Source organism: Ictidomys tridecemlineatus, chromosome 2 (genome assembly GCF_052094955.1).
Source record: "Ictidomys tridecemlineatus isolate mIctTri1 chromosome 2, mIctTri1.hap1, whole genome shotgun sequence".
Classification (NCBI taxonomy): domain Eukaryota; kingdom Metazoa; phylum Chordata; class Mammalia; order Rodentia; family Sciuridae; genus Ictidomys; species Ictidomys tridecemlineatus.
In genome coordinates this window covers 48,326,010-48,350,583 of record NC_135478.1, presented here as the reverse complement: position 1 = coordinate 48,350,583, position 24,574 = coordinate 48,326,010, and the positions used below count along the sequence as shown (strand labels likewise).

The window sequence follows — 24,574 nt, the reverse complement described above, 5'->3', positions numbered from 1 at the left end:
CCACCACCATGCTGACCAAATAGGTCCTTCATCAGGCTCATTCCTCTCCCTCAGCCTCAAGCAACCCTGCCCCCATTCTCTCACCAGTCCTTGGAACCTGTCTTCCCCAAACCCCAAGTCAGAAAGTACTTGGGAGGCTATTTACATCCCATTCTGCCCCTTTTCTGCCCCAAGTGCTGCCTTTCCACACTATCCCCAAGATAGTCTTCACAAGATGCCATCTCCTCCCCAGAGGAGTCCAGAGTCCAGACCTGGAGTCATAGTGTCTGCTCCTGTCCAGGCCCTTGGGACCTTCCCTCATTTGGCCACACTGCATGCCTGCACGCTCGCTCGTTCCTTCTGCTCTCATGCCTTTAGCCTCCCCATTCCCCTAACCAGAAGGTGCTCCCCTTGCTCTTTGACAAGCTCAGCTCCATCTGTAAATGAGGGCTTAGTGCATGTTACCTCCTTGCCCCCAGTACCAGCCACCCAAGAGGCTACTGCCTCTCCCTGGAGAGGGACACCCAGAGACAGATGAGGCAGTGTGGGACTCCATAGGCCCCTCCAAATTGCTCCCATGACATTTCTGTGGGTGGTGAAGAGCCCACTTCCCATAAGGCTGAGCCTCCCTCAGCCTCCAGTGTCCTCATAGGGCCTGGCCTACAATGGATGCTCATGCCTGCTCCCAAGCAGGGGCTTACCATTGTCTTCCAACCACACATGCCTATCCGCATGCTGAGAATTACTTTGTGGACTCTAGGTCTGTCTGGATGACACGGCAACCACAGAGAAAGAGCTGGACACTGTGGAAGTACTAAAAGCAATTCAGAAAGCCAAGGATGTCAAGTCCAAACTGAATAACCCAGAGAAGAAGGTGGGCATTTATATGGAAGGTGGAGGGGTAGTGGTGAAGAACCAATCAAGGAGGAGCTGATTTCTGGGATCACTCAGGGCCACCAAGTCCTGGCTGCACTGCTCCCAGGCTGCATGACTTCGGGAAGGCCACACCCTCTAGGTCCTTATGTGTGAGACAGGATGGTGATGGTGCCTGCCCCTCAAGTTACTGTGAGGCTACTTTCATCACCTTATTGTGAGAACCATTGAGCTCCTCCTTCCTCAACTCTGACCTTGTCAGTCTGTTCTTCCTGTGCTTTATCATCTCTCCCCGGCTGACTCAAGTGCTTCTCCCCAGGTTGGTGAGGATTCTCGGCTCTTAGCTGCCCCCTGCGTTGGACCCAGTGGCTCTCCTCCCACCACGGCTCCCACCTCTGCCTCCCTGCCCCAGCCCATCCTCTCCAACCAAGGTAATCACATATGGATCTTACTCCTAGCAGAGCTGCACAGCCCCTGCCTGGGCCCCCTGGCTGGGCTGGGGTTGGGGGAGAGATGCTGGCACCTGCTTCCTTCAGGATTGGGCACAGGGAGGGTGGTGCCGTCCGCAGGCTGGCTCCTCAGGTGGCACGCAGCAGGTGCGCCCGGCCTGATTTCAGTTCTGTCGTTTGCTTAGTGAGGATCCCTGATGCTCTGACACCTGCTTCCAGTTCCTCTAGGAGACCACAGGGTGTCTAATAGAGCAGACTCGGGGCTATTGGCTCACGAGGACTCGTTCCCCTTGGCAGCTGAGCAGGTCAGCTGCTCATTATGGGAAGCCAAGCCTTGTTACGTTACTGAGTCTGGAGCCCTGATCCCCATTTGGGGAACTTCCTTTTATCCTTACCTCATGTCTGAGGCTCTCAGGGCGTGGCTCAGCCCCAAAACACTGCTTTTGTGGGATCAAGATGGGCTGTCTGTGTCCCTGTGGACCCATGGAAGACCCATCCCTTTCATCTGCCCACTGTCTTAGCGTTTTCAAAGGGCTTTCACCTCTGAACCCAGGCATCCTCGGAGATGAGTGAGTGAAGCAGGTCCCATGAGCGTGTCTGCTGGCCCGGCCCCAACAGAAGAGGGGCGGGTGTGCCGTCCCAAGTGGAGCTGAGGCTTGGGACACGCAGGAAAGAACGCCGCCCACCCGGGCTCCTGGAGACGCAGAACTTGGTGTGAGGCCTTGGGAAACCAGTTTGACCCTATTTCAAGAGCCAGAAACACATTCCCACCCCTTGACCTGGCAACCCCGCTGGAGGGGATCTTCTCTTAGAGAGGGATCAGATGCTGGGGAGGGGTGTGAAGTGCTCCCTGCTGGCAACACATGGGCTGTGACATGCACACCAAAGAGGGGAGGGGAGAGGCATCTGTGGCACAGAACCCTCTGCAGCAGTCCCATCAGGGAGAGAAGACTGGCAGCAAGAAGGGAGACACTTACTAACATTAAGGCAAAAGCCCGACGCAGAGCAGCACACTGAGGTTACCACCATGCCGTGTGGAAGAGAATTGATAAAAATGGAGCGGTGGGGCTAGGTGCCAGAGCATTTGCCTGTTTGCTTTGGTCAATCTCTTGACAAATTTTTTGGTTGTATTTTTTTATGTAAAAAGAAAAGAGGGTATGGATCCCTGTGAGGAAGCTTCCCTATCACTGCCATCTGCATGGAAGTCAAGCCCCTCTTTGGGGTCCCACAGCACTGTCGACCCTATAGAGGAAGCGCATAACTGTAGGCTTCTCAGGGACAGGGAGATGCGTCTGGTCCCAAGGCCAAGGACATGGCTGGCCAGTCTTAGTCAGCAACTGTTGAATCAGTGAATCAATAAGCGATTATGGAGAACAGCAAGTGGAGAATAAGCTGGTAAAGAGCAGGCCCCGGGCGGGCAGTGGGGAGGGGTGTCTCCCCCAAGGCTGCAACTACAGGCAGGGCCCCATTCCCACCCTGCAGTGATGAGCCTCTGCAGCAGCCTAGGTCCAGCCTTATTTCCCTCTTTCTCTCACCCTGGGGCACTCTGCAGAGTGGCTTCTGTAGTCTGTCCCCACTTCCCAGTCACTGGACGTTGAGACATTGTCTCAGATTGCACCTCTCATAAATAAAACTGCAGTGGATGTCTTTGTGTGCACATCTCTTTCCTTTGGGTGAGAAATGACAAGGTCAAACCCCTGCCTGAGGTCTCTCCTGATGTCCCCTATCCCATCTGCTGAGTGGCCCTTTCTCACCACTTATTTGTACAGGCCACAGTCCAGGAAGGAAGTGGACAGACTGTCCCTGTCCACGTTTCCTCATGTCCAAACAGGGATTGGGGAGTTAGTGGCAAGAAAATGTTGCTTTTTTCCTCACAAATGTAGAGGCATCCACATTCGTGTGTGTTCAGCCATGTGTTACTGGAGCTAGCCCGGATGGGCAGGGATTTCTCCTATGTGAGAGCAGCTTTGCTAAGTGGCACCTAATGCTCCCAGCCTGTCCTGTAGTGGGAGCATACTTGCAAATTAACTGGGCATTCCCAGGCCAGTGTGAACGGGGCACTGTCCAGAAAACACAGGCCTCTGGTTATTGCAGGAGCTATAGATGGCTGTTGGAGCCACAGAGGATTGTGACTGATAAGGGCCGATGTGCAAAATGTCGGAGCTGATTCTCCAGCCAGGTCCAGGGCTGAGAGAAGCTGTGTAGAGAGGTGGTTAGGAGCAGGCAGCTGAGTTCAGGCTCCAACTTCCTGGCTGTGTGATCTCAAGCTACCTGTGTAGCCTCTCTGAAGCTGTTTTCTCAACCGTAAACTGGATACACCTTACTTCATCGATTCTAAGATGCACACGTTTCCACCCTGCGACTTCTCTGAAATTGAGATGCGTCTTTCAGTCAGTGGCGTCCCCTAGTTGCTGTCAGCCAGCTGGTGTTCGTGATGGAGTCATGGGAAAACCTTCCGTGGACACCTGCTAAGACCAAGATGGCACCGTTTCCACGCATCTTAGATTTGATGAAATGTGGTAAATAATGAGAGGCACGCATGAGCTGATGCTGGGGAAACGCTTAGCACTGCTTTTGGCTCAAACAAAAGTGGTCAGTAAACACTCTCCCCTTTCTACATCCTTAGTTGGGGATTTAGGCCACCGCCCTTGAGGAACAAGGAGCCACTTGGGGAGATGAACTCTATGCCCAGGGTAGAATGGTTCAGGGACATTTGTAGGTTTGAGCAGAGGTAGCATCTGAGGTGACTCGAAGGATGAATAGGATTTGAATGGGTCAGCAGGAGAGGGTGGACTCTAGGGGAGGGTGACAGCATAGGCAAAGCCCAGGGGAGATCCTGGGGAGGGGGTTGCTTCATGCATGGCTGTGTGCTTGCTATCCTCCTGCCTTGCAGAGCCCCTGCTGCTTCACTTTATGAGGGTGTCTGGGCTTGGGTTGTCTTCCTGCCCAGCCCTGGGACAAAGGACCTGGGCCATGTGAGTTGCCCTGTCGGACAGCAGCCAAGCCAGACAGATCTCATGCCCTGTGGGGCTCAGAATCATTTCCTTGGGCTGTGGTGACTAGTGGCAAAGCTGGAGTGTGGAGGCAAGCCCAGGTTCCTCTAGACTCTAGCTATAGTTCAGAACATGTTGAAACACCAGTCTGCAAACTGGAAGTAATGGGTCCAAATATTCCTAAAACAGCCTCAGTAGGATTTGAAAACCCCATGCCTTACCAGGGTGTATGAGGTCATGCTGCTGTCCCTGGGAGGTGGCCCTGGGGTATTCAGTGGGGCCTGTGGGTGCAGGCTCAAAATTGTTCTCAGCAGCCCAGGGGGAATCTGGAGCCTCCCAGTGAGGCATCCTGTGCTTTGAGGATTTGCTAGCCTGCAGATGTCAGATCAGGAGCTGGGGTCGTGGCTAGTCATTTCCTGGGATGGTGCTTTAGGAGTGAACACATTTAAGGCTCTTGATGGACGTAGTACCAAACTGCTCTCCTGACGGAGGGGTCAGCTCCAACTCCAGTGCCTGTCTGTACCCAGTTAGGCCAGGGCCAGGCTGTACAGTGAGTCTGACCTTTGCCAAAGATACAAACCGGTCTGCTTCAACTTGCCTTTCTTTGTGTGCCAGAGAGGATAAGCATCTTTTTTTCACATGTTATATCTGTTGTCAATTCTATGGAATGTCACTCTGTGTTCTTTGTAGTCTCTTAATGGGATTTCTACTCTCTACCACTTTTGTAATCTGTAAGAACTCTTATAGATTAAAGATATCAAGCTTTGTTATATATTGCAAGTACTTTTTCTCTTTGCATTTGATTTTGTTTTCTTGGTTTTTAAGATTCATCCACAGAGGTTTGATTTTTTTTTTTTTTTTAATGTAGTCTCAGTTTCTTCCTCTGCATGTGTGCTCAGAAAACTTCTCCCTGCCTGAGATTAGAGAAGCAGTCATTGGTTCTTTCTTGAGCTGTTTGAGGATTTTAGCTTTGCCATTTTCTTCTATTACCCATACGATGGTTTAGGGGTCTGGCTAGCCCCCGGCTATGCTGGTAGCCCAAGGCCCAGCCCCTTTGTTGAACAGCTGCTCTCCCTGCCCACCCGTCCGCCCACCCCATCTCTGCAGGGATCATGTTCGTGCAGGAGGAGGCCCTGGCCAGCAGCCTCTCATCTACTGACAGTCTGACTCCCGAGGACCGGCCCATTGCTGGGGGCTGCTCTGATTCCTTGGAGTCCATCCCTGCAGGACAGGTAATGCCCTCTGCCTACTCCTGAAGACTGTTCCGTCTGCAAGCCAACTCTGTTGCTTGAGGTAGGCCAGTTGGCAGTGGCCTGGCTGGAGCACAGCCCATGCTGCCAAGCTTCATGCTCTGTGCCTGGCCCTGTACAGTCTTTCTCTTGGACATGTCTCTAGTTGAGTCCTCTTAATTAACACAATGATTAAGCCTGTGTTCAACTTCTCCCTCCCCTCCTCTCCATCCTACGTGTGTGTGTGTGTGTGTGTGTGTGTGTGTGTGTGTGATGCCCCTCCCTACCGTCTCTCTGGGAACAGGGAGTGCTCTGTCATTGGGCCAAGGGGCGGGGGTGAGCCCTGAGCCTGCATGCAGACTGCCTTGAAGAAGACAGTGTAGAGGCAGAACTTCTCCCCAGCTACCTAGTACCCTGGGGCCATTCTGCCCCTTCTCAACATTGTCATTCTGGTAGTCTGAGACAGTGTGACTGTAGTGTCTCCTCTGGCTACCGGTCAAGCTTTGGAGGCCCATCCCTGTATCCCAAGAAAAGAAAGGAGGCAAGTAAGAGGGGCTTACACTGCTGTGTCTTGGTGCCTGGGCCTTTCTCCAGCCCCATCTCTCTGCACAGCACAGGGTAATGGCCCTACAATGCTAGGATGGTTTGCAGAGTCTTTGTCTAGCCCCAGAACTCCCTGCTCAGGGTCACACAGCAGTAGGTTCCAAAGCCCTAGATCTTGAACACTATGCAGAAAGTTTTGGGAGCCCTTTCTAGGACCCGCCTCAGCCCTACTCATGGTGTGCATTGCTGGTCACAGACTGGATTGGTAGACTGTGCAACTGGGTTCTTAGGTGACATGAGGAGCCCTTGGATATCAGAACCCCTGAGAGTGTGACTCAGGCTATGGCCCTGGGCTGGGAATGTGGGCTGGGTTCAGACCGACAGGGGTGGGAATCCCAACCCTGCCATGTACTGGCATGATTACCTAGTGAATGTGGGTGGATTGGGGATGGTGAGGTGCAAAGACAGCAGAGTGTCCATCTCAGTGTCCAGCGCCCAGGACATGTCAGGGAATAGCTGAAGCTGGGGGATGATTGTATTTCCTTCTCTATTAGGCAGCTCCGGATGACCCAAGGGACGTGCCAGGAGCTGTTGGTGGTGCAAGGTAAGGAAGAAGTCAAGAAGGCATCTGGGCTTGTCTATGCCCTTCTGCCCACTCTCAGCTGTAGGTCAGAGGTCACCAGTTAGATTCTGTTACCAATCTGTTCACAGAAGTCCTACAGAACTATTTATTTCTTTAAATAAACAGGTGAGATGGACTTGGGTCTGTTTTCCCTAAACTTCACCTGATTCACATTATCCTGTACCAGGTGGTGGCACATCAAGGCCAGTTCAGTGAATGGCCTTTTTTGTATAGTCCAGGAACTAAGAATGATAATTATATTCTTTTTTTTGGGGGGGGGGGTACCAGGGATTGAACCCAAGGAGTGCATTACTACTGAGCTACATTCCCATTCGTTTTTATATTTAGAGACAGGGTTGCTGAGACTGGCTTTGAACTTGTGATCCTCCTTCCTCAGCCTCCCGAGCCGCGGGGATTATGGGCACCCACCACTTTCCCTGGCTGTTAGTTACATTCTTAAAGAGCTGTTTAAACAAGAAGATGAGTTGGTAGGGGTAGCCTACAAAACCTAAAACATTAACTCTCTGACTCTTCATAGTAGAATGCCAATTCTAGTTATACATGCAAGGTCTGAATGATCTGGCAGAGCTAGCATTTAAACTGCCCTAAGACTGCCTCAACCCACCTTCCCACCTCTGGAGGCCACTGGTCCTCACTGAAGGGAGCTAGTTATCAACAAGTGAAGTACTCATTGCCTCAGGGCTCACAGAAGCAAGCCTTGGAATGACTGAGAAATCTGTGTAGCACTTCTCTTGTGGGAACCAGTGTGGTCTGAACAAAGCTGTCCTGGATGGTGTGGTCTGAGTGTTTGGAAGCCTGTACTCATCAGCTGTGTCCCCAGCCTTGCAGCTTTAGCACCTCAGCTCCTCCCCCATGCCCTTGTTCTAGGAACAGCTCAGATATGTAGAAGACCCAGGAGACCCATGGGTGGGTTCCCCAGGGCCAAGGGTACGCAACAGGCTCTGAGATGGGGGGGGTATCCCAGACCCTCATGTCACTGATCCAGCCTCTCTCCACACAGCCCAGAGCACGCAGAGCCAGAGGTGCAGGTGGTGCCTGGGTCTGGCCAGATCATCTTCTTGCCCTTCACTTGCATCGGCTACACGGCCACAAACCAGGACTTCATCCAGCGCCTGAGCACGCTGATCCGCCAGGCCATCGAGCGGCAGCTGCCTGCCTGGATTGAGGCTGCCAATCAGCGTGAGGAGGCCCAGGGCAACCAGGGGGATGAGGACGAGGATGAGGATGAGGAAGATGTTGCCGAGAACCGCTACTTTGAAATGGGACCCCCAGACGCAGAGGAAGAGGAGGAGGGAGGCCAGGCGGAAGAGGAGGAGGAGGAGGAGGAAGATGAAGAAGATGAGGAAGCTGAGGAGGAGCGCCTGGCCCTGGAGTGGGCCCTGGGCGCAGATGAGGACTTCCTACTGGAGCACATCCGCATCCTCAAGGTGCTGTGGTGCTTCCTGATCCACGTGCAGGGTAGCATCCGCCAGTTCGCCGCCTGCCTCGTGCTCACTGACTTTGGCATCGCCGTCTTTGAGATCCCACACCAGGAGTCGCGGGGCAGTAGCCAGCACATCCTTTCATCCCTGCGCTTCGTCTTCTGCTTTCCACATGGAGACCTCACCGAGTTCGGCTTCCTCATGCCAGAGCTGTGTCTGGTGCTCAAGGTGCGGCACAGCGAGAACACGCTCTTCATCATCTCGGATGCCGTGAACCTACATGAGTTCCACGCTGACCTGCGTTCCTGCTTCGCCCCACAGCACATGGCCATGCTGTGCAGCCCTGTCCTCTATGGCAGCCACACTAGCCTGCAGGAGTTCCTGCGCCAGCTACTCACCTTCTACAAGGTGGCTGGTGGCTGCCAGGAGCGCAGTCAGGGCTGCTTCCCCGTCTACCTGGTCTACAGTGACAAGCGCATGGTACAGACGGCCGCAGGGGACTACTCCGGCAACATCGAGTGGGCCAGCTGCACACTCTGCTCAGCTGTTCGCCGCTCTTGCTGTGCACCCTCCGAGGCCGTCAAATCTGCTGCCATTCCTTATTGGCTGCTACTCACACCCCAGCACCTCAACGTCATCAAAGCTGACTTCAATCCCATGCCCAACCGTGGCACCCACAATTGCCGCAACCGCAACAGCTTCAAGCTCAGCCGCGTGCCGCTCTCCACAGTGCTGCTGGACCCCACCCGCAGCTGCACCCAGCCACGGGGCGCCTTTGCCGACGGCCATGTGCTTGAGCTACTTGTTGGCTACCGCTTTGTCACTGCCATCTTTGTGCTACCCCATGAGAAATTCCACTTCTTGCGTATCTACAACCAGCTGCGGGCCTCCCTGCAGGACCTGAAAACTGTGGTCATCGCCAAGACTCCTGCAACTGGGGCCAGGTCTCAGGGCCCCCTTGTGGATGGCCAGCCTGCTGAGGGTAGGGCCAGGTAAGACCACGGGGCCCAAGGGCATGGGACTGGCATGTATGATCTCTGGGCATCTGCGTTTTGTGAGCAGGCCATTGTCCTGCCCCTTGGCTTCTCCCCAGCTCCTGGCCACCCTAGCCTTAACCTTAACTCCCTCTGGCTTGGCACCTGGCTCCTCCTTATCTTCAGAGCTTTAGAAGATGCTTAGGAAAGCTGTCTGTGAAAATGTGTGGATCCAGGCACCTGCCTTGTAGGGGAGGTTGAGGGAGCTGCCCCCCACCTTACTTGCCCAGTGGGAGTTGTCACTTTGACCTGGCCCTGTCCACTCTGTTCCCATGAGCCAAAGCATGGCCTCTAGGCATGACTTGCTTCCCCACCCCTAGGGATCACATCTCTGTGGCTGACTCTGGATCTGGGACTGCTTCAGGCCCCTCCCATCCCTGAACTAGCTCCTAGGCTCTCCCTGTTGGTGACCAAAAAGCCCCTCTTGGGAAGGACTGGGTTGCCTGCCCTCCGAAAAGAATCTCAGGTGCAAAAGTAACAGGTCAAGTATCAGAGCTGGCTATGTCATCTCTGTCAAGGCCCCATTGAAAACCAAAGTACTGACTGGGAAGTCTGAGGTTGGCAGTCTGTCCTTCTATCCTTGCTCTCCTCCCCCTTCCCCTGCTCCTGTCCCACAGAGCAATGGGGATTTTGCGCCTCATGTTGCTGGCTTTCCTGGGCTTCCCCTACCTGGGGAAGAAAGCCCTTCATTTGATGGCCCTCCTGTCCCCTAACCTCCCTTTTCTTTCCTCCTGATAGCAGAGACCCACTTCTGCATGGGATTTCCCTTCTCTCTCCAACCCAAACCCCAGATGACACTCCTAAAGGGATTTCCACCTCTTCCAGACTGGATCTGGTGTTCCTATCTGCCAGCTGAAGACAGCATCCTGTGCTATATGGCCATCTTCTCCTTTCCCCTCCCCTGGGTATAGCTTCAATGGTGGACACCATGTCTTTACTTCCCTGTCATCCCCAAGCCTGCTGGCACTGGCCCATAGGGGACCACATGCAGAAACCATACCCTTTAGCAGATGCATCTTTGCTCCAGGACAGCAGGAGGGCAGCCCCAAGGCTTCCTGGGGTATTTCCTGGCTAAATGCAGGATCATAGCCCCAAGGGTCTCAGCAGTTGGACTGGGTCAAGTGGAGAGGATAACCTCTAAAACATTTTCCTTCCAAAGGGGTGTGACTTCCCAGCCTCTGTGAGCTCTAAGGTTCTGTGCATTATTTGGTCCTGTGTCTGGACCAGACCAGTTGACAGCCCGGCATGGCCAAGTGCAATGGTGGCTGGGTGGGCTAAGAGCATGGACCACCAAAGCACACCCCAAAGGCAAACTGAGGAGCAGTTTGAGCCTTTGGTTCTCACTTCTAAATGCACCCACTCAACCCAGGTCCCAGCCCTGGGCAGGCACTCTGGACCCTAGAGTGGCATTTCTGAAACCTTTGATACTTTCTCAAAGTGGGATTTCACCTGGGGTGACTTGTTCTGCTCCCATCTGCCACTCAAAAGAAAGGGCCTGGGTATTTTCCCTCTGTTGTTTTGTCCTCCCATAAGGAATCTGGTAATAAAATCTCCTAAGTGACCCCAGTGGTGATATATGGTATACAAGTGGCCCTCACACATTTGAAGTTGTGCATAGATGTGGTTCCACATATTAATATGACATTTCTTGGGGGGGATTGGGAGATGCAGTGATGACCAGCATCCCCAGGAGGGACCAGCAGAGGCTCTGGCTCCAGCCCCAGCCCCAGCTCCAGTGGAGGTCCCAGCTCCAGTCCCAGCAGCAGCTTCAGCTCCAGGCCTACCAGAGGCTCCAGCAGAGGCTCCAGCTCCAGCTCCAGCCCCAGCTCCGGCCCCAGCTCCAGCCCCAGTCCCAGCCCCAGTGGAATCTCCTCCAACTCTGCCTCCAGCTCCAGCTCCGGCTCCAGCTCCAGCTCCAGCTCCAGCAGAGGCCTCAGCTCTATCTTTGGTGCCAGAAAAGGGCCCAGTAGAGACCCCGGCTCCAGCTCCAGCCCCAGCAGAGGCCCTGGCACAAGCTGAGGTCCCTGCCCAGTATCCAACCGAGCACCTGATCCAATCCACTTCAGAGGAGAATCAGATTCCCTCGCACTTGCCTGTCTGCCCGTCACTCCGGCACATTGCCAGCTTACAGGGGAGCGCCATCATTGAGCTCTTCCACAGCAGCATCGCTGAGGTAGTGGCCCATGCACGGGTCCTCCAGCTAACAATTGTGCAGAGAGGTGTGGGCTCCACTGTGGTATCAGTCAGTCCTAAGGGTGAGGCAGGGGTCGCCTTTGGCCCTCAGATTTCTCTGGTATCATGTAGTCCTCGGCTTCAGCTACTCACAGGTTCCAGGGGTCAGGAGGTCCCGAGCTACCTTCCTCTGGCTAACTGCCCTTTGTGCTACCTCCCCTCAGCAGTCCCTGGCCCAGCAAACCCACTTCCCATCTTGTACTCCCGACTCCTCTGCTCTGAGTTATAGACACATTGATGAGATAAGCTTCCTGCCTTTTTCTGTCTAAAGCCATGGGCACGTCCCCGGGGTATGCAGGCCACCTCGGTAGTAGGGATGACAAAAATAGCAGTGGGGTGTCCTGCCAGGGATCTGTGGTCTTGGAGGTAGAAAGGTGCATGCTCCCACCCCACCCCGCTCTCCTCCAGACCCACACCGCTCTGTGTCCAGGTTGAAAACGAGGAGCTGAGACACCTCCTGTGGTCATCAGTGGTGTTCTACCAGACCCCAGGGCTGGAAGTGACTGCCTGTGTGCTGCTGTCCACCAAGGCTGTGTACTTCGTGCTACATGATGGCCTCCGTCGTTACTTCTCAGAGCCACTGCAAGGTAGGTACCCAGACCTGCTGGTTGTCAGGAGTTCGAAGCATATTTTCGGAGCAGGCTGAGAGGCCAGCTGTGTGGCCTTAGGCAGCAGCACCTTGACTGATCTGGGCTTAGTTTCTCATTTGAGGAAGCAATGACAGCAGCACTTACCTCCTAAGCCATCACGAGGACCTAAGACCAGATGTGGATATGCCATGCCAGGGCCCAGAAAGTGCTTGGGAACTGGCTGAGAGAGGCAGGAAGTGGGGATTGGGCAGCCTCTGCCCCTTGGGACCTCAGTGGGAACTTTGGCCAGCGAGCCAGCAAGGTGAGGCTCAGACCCCAGACCTAGCTGTAAATGAGGATTTGCATGCCAGAGGTGGTGTAGACCCTTGCCAGGCAATCCATTCCTGCTGGACGTGCTGCCCGTGTGCCCCCTGTACTTGCTGCCACAGCCACCAACCCCCTCCATACCTTCCTCTCCATAGATTTCTGGCATCAGAAAAACACTGACTACAACAACAGCCCCTTCCACATCTCCCAGTGCTTTGTGCTTAAACTCAGTGACCTGCAGTCAGTCAACGTTGGCCTTTTTGACCAGTACTTCCGTCTGACCGGTAAGCGACCCACTGTGCTTTTGTCCCATTTTAGATGAAGGATAGTGTCACCATTGGGCTTCCACCTTCCGTCTGTGGGTGCATTATCGTAGACAGCGTTATCTCTCTGCTTACAAGCCAGCTAACCAGGCGGGAGGAAGCAGCTCCAGGAACTGCTGAGATTGCAGGACTCATGCCCCAGGGAGGTGGGAGGTGGGAGGTGGGGTGTGCAGCGAGTGCCAGCCCGGACACAAGCAGAGCGGGCCCTGGGCTCAGGCAGGATGTGTCTGACTCATACTTCCTGAAGAGAGAAAACTAAGCTCTTTCCCTCATGCCTCTCTGTATCCCCTTCCAGAAAAATGTTTCAGCCCTTCCTGCCTGATAAATGGCTGCCTCCCCAGGTCCCATGATGCTTTCCTTAGGTTCCCCACAGCCTTGGCTTTCTGGGACAGAGACCTGGCAGGTGAAGTGGCTTGTGGCCCTGACCAGCCCCATCTTGTGTAGGCTCCTCCCCGACACAGGTGGTCACGTGTTTGACGCGGGACAGCTATCTGACGCACTGCTTCCTGCAGCACCTCATGTTGGTGCTCTCCTCTCTGGAGCGCACACCTTCACCAGAGCCTGTTGACAAGGACTTCTACTCAGAGTTTGGGAACAAGACTACAGGTACCCTGTCCAGCACAGCTTGTAGACCTGTCCCAGGGTGGACATCAAAAGCCCCAGAGTGCCTCCCAGTACCCCAGAGTCCTCCCTGCCTCTCTCATTTTTCTCGTCCCTCTTAGCTGGCCAGGTTTTTCTGTGGGGCATTGCCACTGCAGAGCTTCCATCCCAGATATCCCTCAATCCCTTTGGTGTCAGCCCTGGGCTGCTGGCTTGGGGCACCCTTGCCTGCCTGTCTCACACAGGGTCTCTGGCTGGCTTGGGGCCCCTGGTGCTTTTAGCTCCTCCACAGGTCAGTTCAGGCCATAGCCTTGGTGACATATTTCTCTACAGGGAAAATGGAGAACTACGAGCTGATCCACTCAAGCCGCGTCAAGTTTACCTACCCCAGTGAGGAGGAGGTTGGGGACCTCACATACACTGTAGCCCAGAAGACGGCTGACCCAGAGAAGGCCCCAGGCCTCAGCATCCTGCTGTATATACAGGCCTTCCAGGTGGGCACGCCACCACCTGGGCGCTGCAGGGGCCCGCTGCGCCCCAAGACACTTCTGCTTACCAGTGCCGAGATCTTTCTCCTAGATGAAGATTATGTCCACTACCCACTGCCTGAGTTTGCCAAAGAGCCACCCCAGAGGGACAGGTACCGGCTAGACGATGGCCGTCGTGTCCGGGACCTGGACCGCGTGCTCATGGGTTACCAGCCCTACCCGCAGGCCCTCACTCTCGTCTTTGATGATGTGCAAGGCCATGACCTTATGGGCAGCGTCACCCTGGACCATTTTGGGGAGATGCCAGGTAGCCCTGCCAGGGCTGGCCAGGGTCGTGAGGTCCAGTGGCAGGTGTTTGTCCCCAGTGCCGAGAGCAGAGAGAAGCTCATCTCATTGTTGGCCCGCCAATGGGAAGCCCTGTGTGGCCGGGAGCTTCCTGTTGAGCTCACTGGCTAGCCCAGGCTGCACCCAGCTTTGCACCTGCCCTGTCCAGCCTGGTGCCTGCTCCAGGCAGGGAAGCAGGCTTTCTTTGTTCTTTTAAAAATGTTCTTTCCCCTACCTTTTGGTACCTTAATTTGACTGTCCTCACAGAGAATGTGGAGAGGTGTTCAGTCAGTTCTTTCTGATGCTGGGAGCAAGAAAGCCAGGCCCCTCAAGGTGTCTATGTACCTTCAGCCTCCCATGGCGCCTCGCCTGCCCTGGAGTGGTGTGGTCGGGCGCCTCAGCGTCGTGTCTGTTACTGTGATGCCGTTGCTAACCTGTGGCGCTGTGGATCTGATCGGCCCTCCGTGTCCTTCCCCAGAGTGTCAAGTCCAGTCCTATGTTGTTGCTGCTGCTGTCGTTGTGGGCATTTTGCTGCTAATTGTGAAGCTGGCAGCAGAGTGCACATGAGAAGCCCCCTCCCCGGGCAGTTTTTCAAAGTGGAGGCCTCCCCTGGTCCAGACAAGTAGGGGAGCCTTCTGGGGGAAGGAGTCCCCCAGGCCTTGGGGCTGAGAGGGGTGGGGGCAGGGGACCTAAAGCTGCCAGCACCAAGTGTGATTCCTGTTGCCTATTTTCTCTATTCCAATAAAGCAGAGTTTGACACAGTCTGAGTCTTTTGGGTTAAGTATCACTGGGGCCCCAGTGAGGTCACCCAGAGCGTGGTCGGCATGGGAGAGGGTGCTCTGGAGATTTGGGTGGACAAGATCTGGGGGAAGGAGAATAGAGTAGGCCTCCAGGGGCCAGATATGTGTTAGAGACAGGAGAGCTATGAGGGGAACCTCTCGGGACACAGCCATGTTGGACTGTGGCTAAACCAGAATCCCAGGGCAAATGAGAAGAATCCACAACATTCCCCAGGGCACCCGAATCACAGCAGCCCAATGTGAAGGTAAGACCCAGAGTCCATGATTACTGGTATGTGTGGGTCTATTCTCACCAAGATGGCCCTTGGAGGTGAACCCAGGTGATGGCAGTGGAGAGCAAGGTCACCTGCCTGTCACTGTGTTCCTGTCAGAGAGTTGGAGGTTGCCTTAGGGAGCCCTGCTAGGTAGGACCTGAAATTTTTTGAGAGCTAAACCCTGTGCCCTACCCTTCCTCTGCCCCAATCCTACCACCAGTGATGGTCCCTTGCTCCTCATTAACCTCTTACCTAGCCCAATCGGGAGCCTCAAGCCCTGGGACCACTGGGATTCTGGAGAGGTAATGGAGGAATGTAGGGTGTGGCCCATCTGGCTACAAGGCCTGCTCTTATCCCCCTTTTCCCCTTGACACCAACAGAGGAGGGAGCCTCGCCTGGGTTTGTGGGGGTAGGTAAAGGGTGGAAGTAGTCACCCAGGGAAGGATCGCCCCACCCTCAGTGCCCCCCAAGCCAAACTCAAAGGCTAGCCTCGTGGCCCTCCAAGCTAGGAGGAGGAGGGCAAGTCACCAGCTCCCCATCCAGGTCTTTACCAAAGGCCTTTAAAAATGGCAACTTAGTTCTGTGGTCATCTCTTGCCTCTTCATCTCCATAACACCCTCTAAAATCGGAGTAGTGACAACACAAAGCAGAGTTTACCACACCCAGTGCTGAATAGGGGTCCCCACCATGGGTCACTAAAGATAAATCTGAAAGAGATAAGCTGAGCTACCCTGGATGAGCTAGCTACCTGGCCCCTCTTAGCTTCAGTTTCCCTACCAGTGACAGGGCAAATAACAATAACTACCCACATTCGTTGATTCATGCCGCACACCTGTCCCCAGGTGGCATGGCTTATTTACACCCTCCCATCGCCCTCCCTGATCTCCCAAAGCCGACATTCTGGGAGGGTGATAAATAAGCCATGCCAGCTGGGGACCATTTCGAGAGGAGGTGGAATCAGGTGTAAGGCCGCCCCATCAGCGGGCTCGGGGAAGCCCTCGAAGCCATGTTAAAAGGAAAAACCTGGGCCAAGTGTAGCTCAGTGGTACACACGAGGTCCTGGGCTCAATCCCAGCAACACACACATGGAAAAAAACTTAGGTAAATTAAATTTAGCCGTTTATTTGAATAAATAAAATAATTCTTGAATTGGACAGCTTTCAGAACCACAACAGGTTCTAACTCCTGCCAACTCTGAGGCAGCATTTACAGAAAACAGAAGTGAGGTATAGAGCCAGGAGTGGTGGCACACGCCTATAACCCCAGTGGCTCGGGAGGCTGAGGCAATTCAATGAGACCCTGTCTCTAAATAAAATATTAAAAAGGGCTGGGGATGTGGTTCAGTGGTTAGGCACCCTTGGGTTCAATCCCCAGTACAAAAAAAAAAAGTATAGAGACAATTATTTTTTAATTTATTTTTTAGTTGTAGGTGGACACAATACCTTTATTTTATTTTTATGTGGTGCTGAGGATCAAACACAGTGCCTCACGCATGCTACATGAGCGTTCTACCTCTGAGCCACGACCCCAGCTCCTAGAGACTATTTAAATAGTTACAGCTGAACTGGTAATTAAACTGGGTAACTAAAGCCCTCTGAACTCCATCTTGATCTGGTCTGGTCTGGTGGGTCTCAAGCAGGAGCTCCACCCAAACCAGTGGCTATCTACACATTTTAGCACCTTTGACCTGAGACTGCACCTATGGTAAAGGACCAGCATGTGACCGTCAGCGTGGTAACTGGAGCAGAGTGAATGGGGGAGGGTAGATGCAGCAGGAAGCAGGAAAGGCCCGACGGGCACTGAGGGGGGGTCAGTTGTCAGTGTGGTGAGGGGAGAGCATGGAGGGTTTAGGGTCAGGAGTGGTGCAGGCTGGACCGTCAGGACTGGCTGGTGGAGTGGCTGAGACTGTTGGGATGAGGATTTGCAAGGCCACCCCATGGCATCTGTGCCACCCGTGGGATGGTGCCTGGCAGGGAGTCCCAGTCTGGCAGTTGGAAGGGTCAAGGCAGGGGCAGACGCAGTTCCCTACCCCTCAGCAACCAGAATCCCAGAGACTAAATAAAAAGTGCTAGGCTGGCCAGATGAGTGGGTGTCATTACATTTGCATTTGAATTTGCTTCAGAATCTGATAGAGCCTAAGCCCATGGTTAAAGGTGGGTTTGGGCTTCCAGGCCAAGAGGGTCTTGCGCCGGAATCTGTGAACAGGTTCCAGGCTGTTCATGCCGGGGTCAGTGGCCCGCGCCTTCCTTTCCGCCTGCTGGCTGCTGATACGTAAGAGGAAATCCTGGAGGGTTCCTGTGGGGGACTGCATTTAAGAACACGGCCCGCCCCATCCCGCCTGCCCACCCCTTGGAGCTCATTCCCTTGCTGTGACTTCTGTCCTGGACGGTGTACTTGCCAGCCACCGCCAGTCATGGTGGAGCCCCGGGGTCTCCTCTTGCTCTGTGTCCTGGTCTCCTGCCTGGCAAACTCCAGCTTCATCAGGGGCCAGAAGGTGAGTGTGAGCCAGTTTGCAGGGGCTCATGGTATCCAGACCCTGCCAGCTAGCAGTGGGATGGTGGGACATGGGCTGGGGTATAGACACAACCGTTTCTTGGCTGGCCTGTGTAAAGCCCAGGTAGCCAGGCCCATATGCCTACTTAGTGTCACCTGGGGTGCAGGGGTACATTAGCCTGCCCTCTGTGCCTGACTAGCCAGCCATTTGTGGGCAGCTGTCCTAGCCTGTGAGTAAGGGGAGGCAGAGCCAAACCCATCTGCCTTCCCTCCCCACCCATACTGAGGCCCGAATTTCTGTGTGGCTATCACCTGGGGATGGGAGATGTGATCATTCCTGACCCCTGTGGGACCCGCAGACTGAGAGACTCATGGAACATGTGTGTGTGTGTGACTGTCCAGCTCTAAGACTGCCCGGGGACAGAAGCTCTGGGTAAATGCAGCCAATGAGAATGTTTTCAAGCTTCCAAGTTGCCACCAGTCCGTCCTGGGCATAACCCCTCATGTCCTCACGACCACTGGGCAGAGCGTCCTTTTGTGCTCCTAGATGGATGTTGGACACCAAGGCCTGCGGATGACAGAGATGGACCATTCCCACTCTGGAGTCCTGCTCCACCTCATACCTGCTGTTTGCCGTCTGGGCATGCTGGTGTGAGCTCCAGCGTGGCTCCTCTGGTCCATGAGGCCAATCATGGCCCCAATGTCTATCCACAGATTCCCCCCAGGGCCCATGCTAGGGACACAGCTCCTGCTCAAACTTCAGGAGGAGCCTCATACCCTGGGTATGGAGATAGGGTCCCCTGCCTGGGATCTGCTGCCAGGTGAGGGGACTTCCCTTACAAAGCCAACTCCCACTTGTTTCTTGGAGTAGCTGTCACTGTCCCTGTGGCATCAAGAGGCAGGCTGGGGTTGAGATAGGAGAAGGCTTGCCCACGACCCACCTTCAGGTAGCGCTACCCAGCACAGGGACTCACATGACAGAAGTCAGTGAGAGGTCTTAGATTGGAGTTTATTCCTTGTTGGAGACCTGTAGCTCTGAGAACCTCTAAATCTGCTATTTGGGGACTGGGACTCGGCCAGACTGGGCCTGGAAACAGGGTTCAGGGTCCCCTGTCAGCAGCAGGTTCTGTCTCTTTTTTTTTTTTTTGTACCAGGGATTGAACCCAGGGGCTTAACCACTGAGTAACATGTTCTCCCAAATTTGCATAGGCCCTTGCTAATTTGCTGAGTTTGGCTTTGAACTCGCAATTCTTCTTCCTCAGCCTCCCAAACTGCTGGGATTACAAGCGTGCACCACTATGCCTGGTCTTGTGTTCAGAGCCAGGCCAGGGATAGTACAGGCTAAGAAAGTAAGAGTGGTAGTGGAAAAGCCAAGGGTTCCAGGGCTGTGCTGAGTTCTGCTGGCAAGTTCCTGCCCGTCCCCTGCCTCAGTTTCCCCATGTGTACCATGCAAAGGAATCTCACAGGATGCCATCTCCTCATATTCCAGGAGATGGTGACCAAGTCAGTGAGATGTCTTGGATTGGGGTTTGTTCCTTGTCAGAGATCTATAGCTCTGAGCATCCCTAAGTATGCAATTTGGGGATAGGGGCTCAGCCAGCCTGTGCCGGAAAAGAGGGCTCAGGGCTCTTGCAAATGGAGATGTGGCAATGGGGGCCTTATTTCATAGCCACTCAGGCTGCCTGGCTCCTTGTGTAGCATGAGACCCACTATAACTATTAGAAACGGAGGGTCTAAGGGGAATGGACATCCCCTGGGTCACATGGCCAGTAAGAGGTAGCAGCAGGACAAGTTCCAACAGCAGCAGAAACGGGGAAGGCTTCCTGCGGAAGCAGTTTTAGCAACCTAGCAGTCTTCTGCCTCCTTGGTGTTGGGCATGAGCCTGTGGCCTTAAGCCAGGGTTCACAGGGAGAAGAGCATTGGCCAGGACCCAGCTCTGTCCCTCCCTGCTTGGATCTAGGGTTGGGGGAAGCAGTATGGGGGCCCCCTCCCTCTCTGAAGGGATTTGGGTTCTGGGATGTCAGCCCCAGCTCAGTCCCAGCTTGGGAAATTTCTTCCACCTTTTTACCACGGGGCTTAAACGTCCTGTTTCCTGAGCTTCCCCCAAAAGTGTCTCTGTGGGAAGCAGACATTGCCAACTCAGCTCCAGCTGGGCATGTGGGGGGTGGGGAGGCAGCGCTCTGGCTACGCTGGGTCCCCAAAGTGCCCCAGAAAGAAGGGAATCTGATTCAGCACCCAGGCTATGGTCCAACCTCACTCCACCCACCAGGACTAGTGGCAGATCGTGAGGCTCCAGCTGTTGATGCTGTTTACAGGCGACTGGGCAGACACTTGGCCCTGAGCGCTGGCCTTGGGTGTGGTCCCTGGAGAGGAGCTGATCTGGCAGCTGGCTTATCTAGCCATCACCACTTCACACACACTAACAAAGCTCCCGCTTCCTCCCAAGTCCCTCGCCCACTGCTTTCCCCTTTTTGACTTTGCCAGGAGAATGAGGACGGCACTCTTGGTCACCCAGGCCTACCTAATGTGCCTCCCAGTGCTAGTCCCCCAGCCAGAGTGGTGATCAGGCTGGCAGGTCTGGCCAGGTGGCTTTGAGGGGAGCCTTTGCCAAGCCAGCAGCTGCCCAGTCCTTGAATTACCCAATTTCCTAGGCATTCCATGGCTCAGCAAAGATGAGCGTCAGGTTGGGAGATGAGACCACAACATCCCAATCCTGCAGCCGGACACAGGCTGCTCTGGGTAACTTCCCTTTTTGTAGACCACAGAGGCATGAGCGGAAAAGGCCAAATCACAGTGTCAAACAGGCCTTGGACCCGCCCCCCCCCCCCCCCCCCCCCGTCTCTCTAGAAAAAAGTGTGAGCACTATTTCTCCTTTTCTCTTGCTTTAAGAGGTCATACTTCTCTAATGTGGGTTTGGGGTTTTTGTTGTTGTTTTGTTTTGTTGGCACCAGGGAATTGAACGCGGGGGCACTCAACCACTGAGCCACATCCTCAGACCTATTTTGTATTTTATTTAGAGACAGGGTCTCGCTGAGTTGCTTAGTACCTCACCATTGCTTAAGCTGGCTTTGAACTCAAGATCCTCCTGCCTCAGCCTCCCAAGCCGATAGGAATACAGGTGTGGGCCACAGCGCCTATCTGTAATGTGTCTTTTTTTTTTTTTAATATTTATTTTTTAGTTCTCGGCGGACACAACATCTTTGTTGGTATGTGGTGCTGAGGATCGAACCCGGGCCGCACGCATGCCAGGCGAGCGCGCTACCGCTTGAGCCACATCCCCAGCCCTGTAATGTGTCTTAAGAAAGGAGTATTCTGAGCTCTTCTCTTTTAGATCACAGTGTGCTCCGATCTAATTTTTCTTTTTTTTTTCTTTATGTCTGTATTTATTTTTTGGTACTGGGAACTGAACCCAGAGGTGCTTTACCACTGAGCTACTCCTCTAGCCCTTTTTATTTTTTTCATTTTGAGACAGGGTCTTACCAAGTTGCTGAGGCTGGCCTCCAACTTGTGACTCTCCTGCCTCAGCCTCCTGAGTCCCAGGTATTATCACGCCCAATGAGCTCAGTGGTTTTCAAAATGAACACATCTCGGTTTTTCCAGGCAGTGCCCCAAGCCCTCAATCACAACCACCATCAAAACACACCTTCCCTCTGCCCCTTTCTCTCACTGAGAACCATGAGCTTAGCTGCTGCCTTCCTGGGCACAACACTGTCGCTTACTGGCATTTTGTCCTTGTAAAGGTAGCCACCCTGGTGATAGACTTGGAAGAGTTGCAGCAGGTGAATGGGGCTTCAGGGTAGGACCCTTCCGGCTCCCACTATCCCACTGTCCCCACCTCAGGTGATTTTGGAGTGACCTCTCTGCCCCACCCTCCCTCGCTCTCTTCTCCATGCAGTCCTGATTCTCACCCTGTCCCCGGTTGACTCTGGGCAAGAGCTGAAACCACGGCCTCCCGTTTCCTCCCTGGAAATGGACTGAGGTAGAACAAAATGGAAAATATTCTTGCTCTGGAAGGTGCAAACTCGGAGGCTTCCAGGCTGTGGACGCGGGGACATGCTATGACCTTAACAACTCACGACAAGGTTTCCTAGGAATTTCCCTGTCCTCACTGCATTCCTGCTAAACCAATGGGAAACTTAGTCATGGAGGAGCATCCAGCCTTGCCACCATCAGGACTGGGGTACAAGATCCAGGCCCCTAACTCCGTACTCTGCCCACGGCCCAGGTGCAGTTCAAACGCTGTGACATCAAGACCACGTTGGTCAAGCACACACCCTGCACCACATGTGCTGCCATCAAGAAGCAGGTGTGTCCCTCAGGCTGGCGGCGTTTCCCGGAGAAGATCTCTCAGGACTGCAGGTAATAGACCTCCCCTGTCCATTCCCACTTCCGACAGCAGCCTGTGGGTTAGCACAGGGCCAGGCCTGCAGGATAAGAGCAAGGACTGGCTTATCCATGCATCCCTTGTGCCCTGGAGACAGGTGGGGAGGAAGAGAGGGGCAAGAGGTGTTTATTGAGCATCTACTGTGCGCCCAGCCCTGTGCTCAGCTCTGCTCTAGGCAGAAGCAGGAAAGGCAGGGCGAGAGCCCTGGTAACAGTCTGGGGTGGCTGGGGCTGCAGGAAGGAGCCCTCTCCCAACACCTTGCCTGCCCTGTCTGCAGCTACGAGATAAAGCTAGGGGACACTGTGATGTCTAAGAGCGGCTGCAACCTGGAATGCTGGAAAGAAGTGGTGCAGAAAGCCTGCTGCCCTGGTTACTGGGGGTCCCAGTGCTATGGTATGGGCAAGAGTGGGGGGCTGCTTTCTGTCCCCACCCTAGCCCCAGTCCTGTGCTCCCTTACAACTTGACCATTTAGTGACTGCTTACCGAAAGCTTCCTCGGGGGACCCCCAGCCCTGGCTGTCCTGGGGGAGGGAAGGAGTCTGAGGCTGGCATTGGGAGTAAATGGAGAGTTCCTGGGGTGGAACTGAGTCTGGGGGGTCCACAGAGTGCCCTGGGGGAGCTGAGACACCATGCAATGGCCACGGGACCTGCCTGGATGGCATGGCCAGGAATGGGACCTGCGTGTGTCAGGTAAGAGCTGGGCAGGGTTGGGATGGGGGCTTGGAGGGGCCACTCTGACTTGGCGCATCCCCCAGGAAAACTTCAGTGGCTCAGCCTGCCAGGAGTGCCGAGATCCCCACCGGTTTGGGCCAGACTGCCAATCAGGTGAGGCTTGCAGGACCAGAATCTACCTGAGGGCCCACAGAGAGCCATTTTGACAGCCAGCCCCCACCTGTCTGTTCAGCCTTCCTCCTAGCCCCATAACCCACCAGGGATGCATATCTTGCTCACTCCCTCAGGTCCTTGCACATGCTGTTCTCTTTAGACACCTCCTCCAGGAAGCCCTCCCTGAATCCCCAGGCTGGGCCAAGTGCCTTCTCTGGGCTCCCACCAACTCTGTGGCTCTGCATACAGCTCCATACTCTTGAGGTTATACCGACCAGAGCCCAGTTCTTTTTCTTATTTTGGGGGGGGTGGGAAACCAGGATTTGAACCCAGAGACATTTAACCCACCCTTTTTATATTTTATTTAGAGACAGGGTTTCGCTGAGTTGCTTAGCGCCTCACCAAATTGCTGAGGCTGGCTTGGAACCTGAAGTCCTCCTGCCTCAGCCTCCTGAGTCGCTTACAAGGGTGCACCACCACACCTGGCTCAGAGCCCAGTTCTAAGCATAGAGAGGGCAGGAACCCATGTCCTTGGTGAGGCTGAGGTCTCACCTGTCCCTGTGGGTCTCACAGTGTGCAGCTGTGTGCACGGCGTGTGCAAAAGTGGGCCGCTGGGGGATGGGAGCTGCCTGTGCTTTGCTGGATACACCGGCCCCCGCTGTGACCAAGGTAAGCAGAGCTGCCCTAGCAGCCTGGGACAGTGGCTCTCTATGGGTACAGCACGGGAATTGGCTGGCTGTGAGAGGAAGTCTGAGCCTCAGCCTGATTGGGACAGGACTTGTCCTCCAGGACCTCTGCTGCTGGAGGCCCAGAGAAGGCAGGGTCCTGCTAAGAGTCACACAGCAAGTTAGGCAGAGTGCCTTGGTTCCTATGTTCCTCCTCAACCCAGGATCTCAGGGCCATCACAGTGCTCTCTCCTCTCTGCTCAGAGCTACATGTCTGCCAAGCCCTGAGCTGCCCCCAGCATACCCAATGCTCTGCAGAGGACCCCACCTGCAAGTGCCTGCCCGGCTACACCCAGCAAGGCAGTGTATGCCTAGGTGAGCAACTGACTTGGGGTTAAGGACTCTGGCTCAGGGAGGGCAGGGCCTGGAAGAGCATCCTTTTCTTAACAAGTAAAATCTGGATAATGGGCTAGGGGTGTGGCTCAGTGGCAGAGCACTTGCCTAGCATGTGTGAGGCGCTGAGTTCGATCCTCAGCACTACATAGAAAAAAATAAAGGTATCAACAACTAAAAACAATATTAAAAAAAATAGCTAAAAGAAAAAAATCTGGCCAATTACAGTAGGGAGAACTGTCCCCAGGGTGGGCAGGGGCCTTATCCTCAAAGCCTAGACAGGGCTCCTGGATGCTCAAATCACTTGGCCTCTTTCTTCCCTGGCAGCTCCCAACCCCTGCCAGCCATCACCCTGTTCCCCGCTGGCCCGATGCTCAGTAAGTCCCAACGGGAAGGCTCAGTGTCACTGCCCTGAGAACTACCATGGCGACGGGAAGGTGTGTCTGCCCCAGGACCCTTGCACCATTGACTTTGGTGGCTGCCCCAGCAACTCTACTTTGTGTCTGTATCAGAGTCCAGGCAAGGTGAGCCGGAGCCCAGGCTGAGCCTGCCCCACAATCCACCTACCCACTCTGGATCCAGGACCCTGGGCAAATTACAGGCCCTCTGAAAACCCAAGTGACTCATTTGTAAAGTAGAGAGAGGAGGACAGCCCTATCTATTCTCAGAGGGTGGATACGGGCCCGTGGATACGGACTGTCCAAGGGAGGCACAGGCTAGCACTTCTCCCAGAT

At 54.4% G+C, this 24,574-nt stretch overlaps 2 protein-coding genes across 8 annotated transcripts in view; both read left to right on the top strand.

Moving 5' to 3' along the window:
- Nisch (nischarin) overlaps positions 1–14,789 on the top strand; it is a 36,158-nt gene extending 21,369 nt beyond the window's left edge. Inside the window, exons 12-21 of one of the 4 annotated variants that reach the window (XM_078038495.1) lie at positions 740–853; positions 1,172–1,283; positions 5,402–5,526; positions 6,621–6,670; positions 7,710–9,122; positions 10,830–11,337; positions 11,827–11,983; positions 12,448–12,576; positions 13,060–13,221; positions 13,549–14,789. In XM_078038495.1, coding sequence (XP_077894621.1) covers positions 740–853; positions 1,172–1,283; positions 5,402–5,526; positions 6,621–6,670; positions 7,710–9,122; positions 10,830–11,337; positions 11,827–11,983; positions 12,448–12,576; positions 13,060–13,221; positions 13,549–14,159 — 3,381 coding nt within the window. In that variant the 3' untranslated portion in view covers positions 14,160–14,789. Of the gene's footprint in view, positions 1–739; positions 854–1,171; positions 1,284–1,854; positions 2,949–5,401; positions 5,527–6,620; positions 6,671–7,709; positions 9,123–10,829; positions 11,338–11,826; positions 11,984–12,447; positions 12,577–13,059; positions 13,222–13,548 lie in introns of those variants that run through there. The other 3 variants (XM_013361098.4, XM_078038494.1, XM_078038496.1) reach the window with 3 other exon arrangements.
- Positions 14,790–17,409: 2,620 nt separating this feature from the next.
- Stab1 (stabilin 1) overlaps positions 17,410–24,574 on the top strand; it is a 29,371-nt gene continuing 22,206 nt past the window's right edge. For 2 of the 4 annotated variants that reach the window (XM_040289669.2, XM_013361599.4), the window contains exons 1-8: positions 17,411–17,575; positions 21,800–21,933; positions 22,236–22,351; positions 22,562–22,647; positions 22,713–22,782; positions 23,356–23,451; positions 23,712–23,822; positions 24,168–24,364. In XM_040289669.2, the coding sequence (XP_040145603.2) occupies positions 17,495–17,575; positions 21,800–21,933; positions 22,236–22,351; positions 22,562–22,647; positions 22,713–22,782; positions 23,356–23,451; positions 23,712–23,822; positions 24,168–24,364 (891 nt within the window). In that variant the 5' untranslated portion in view covers positions 17,411–17,494. Of the gene's footprint in view, positions 17,576–21,799; positions 21,934–22,235; positions 22,352–22,561; positions 22,648–22,712; positions 22,783–23,355; positions 23,452–23,711; positions 23,823–24,167; positions 24,365–24,574 lie in introns of all 4 variants that reach the window. The other 2 variants (XR_005735774.2, XM_078038440.1) reach the window with 2 other exon arrangements.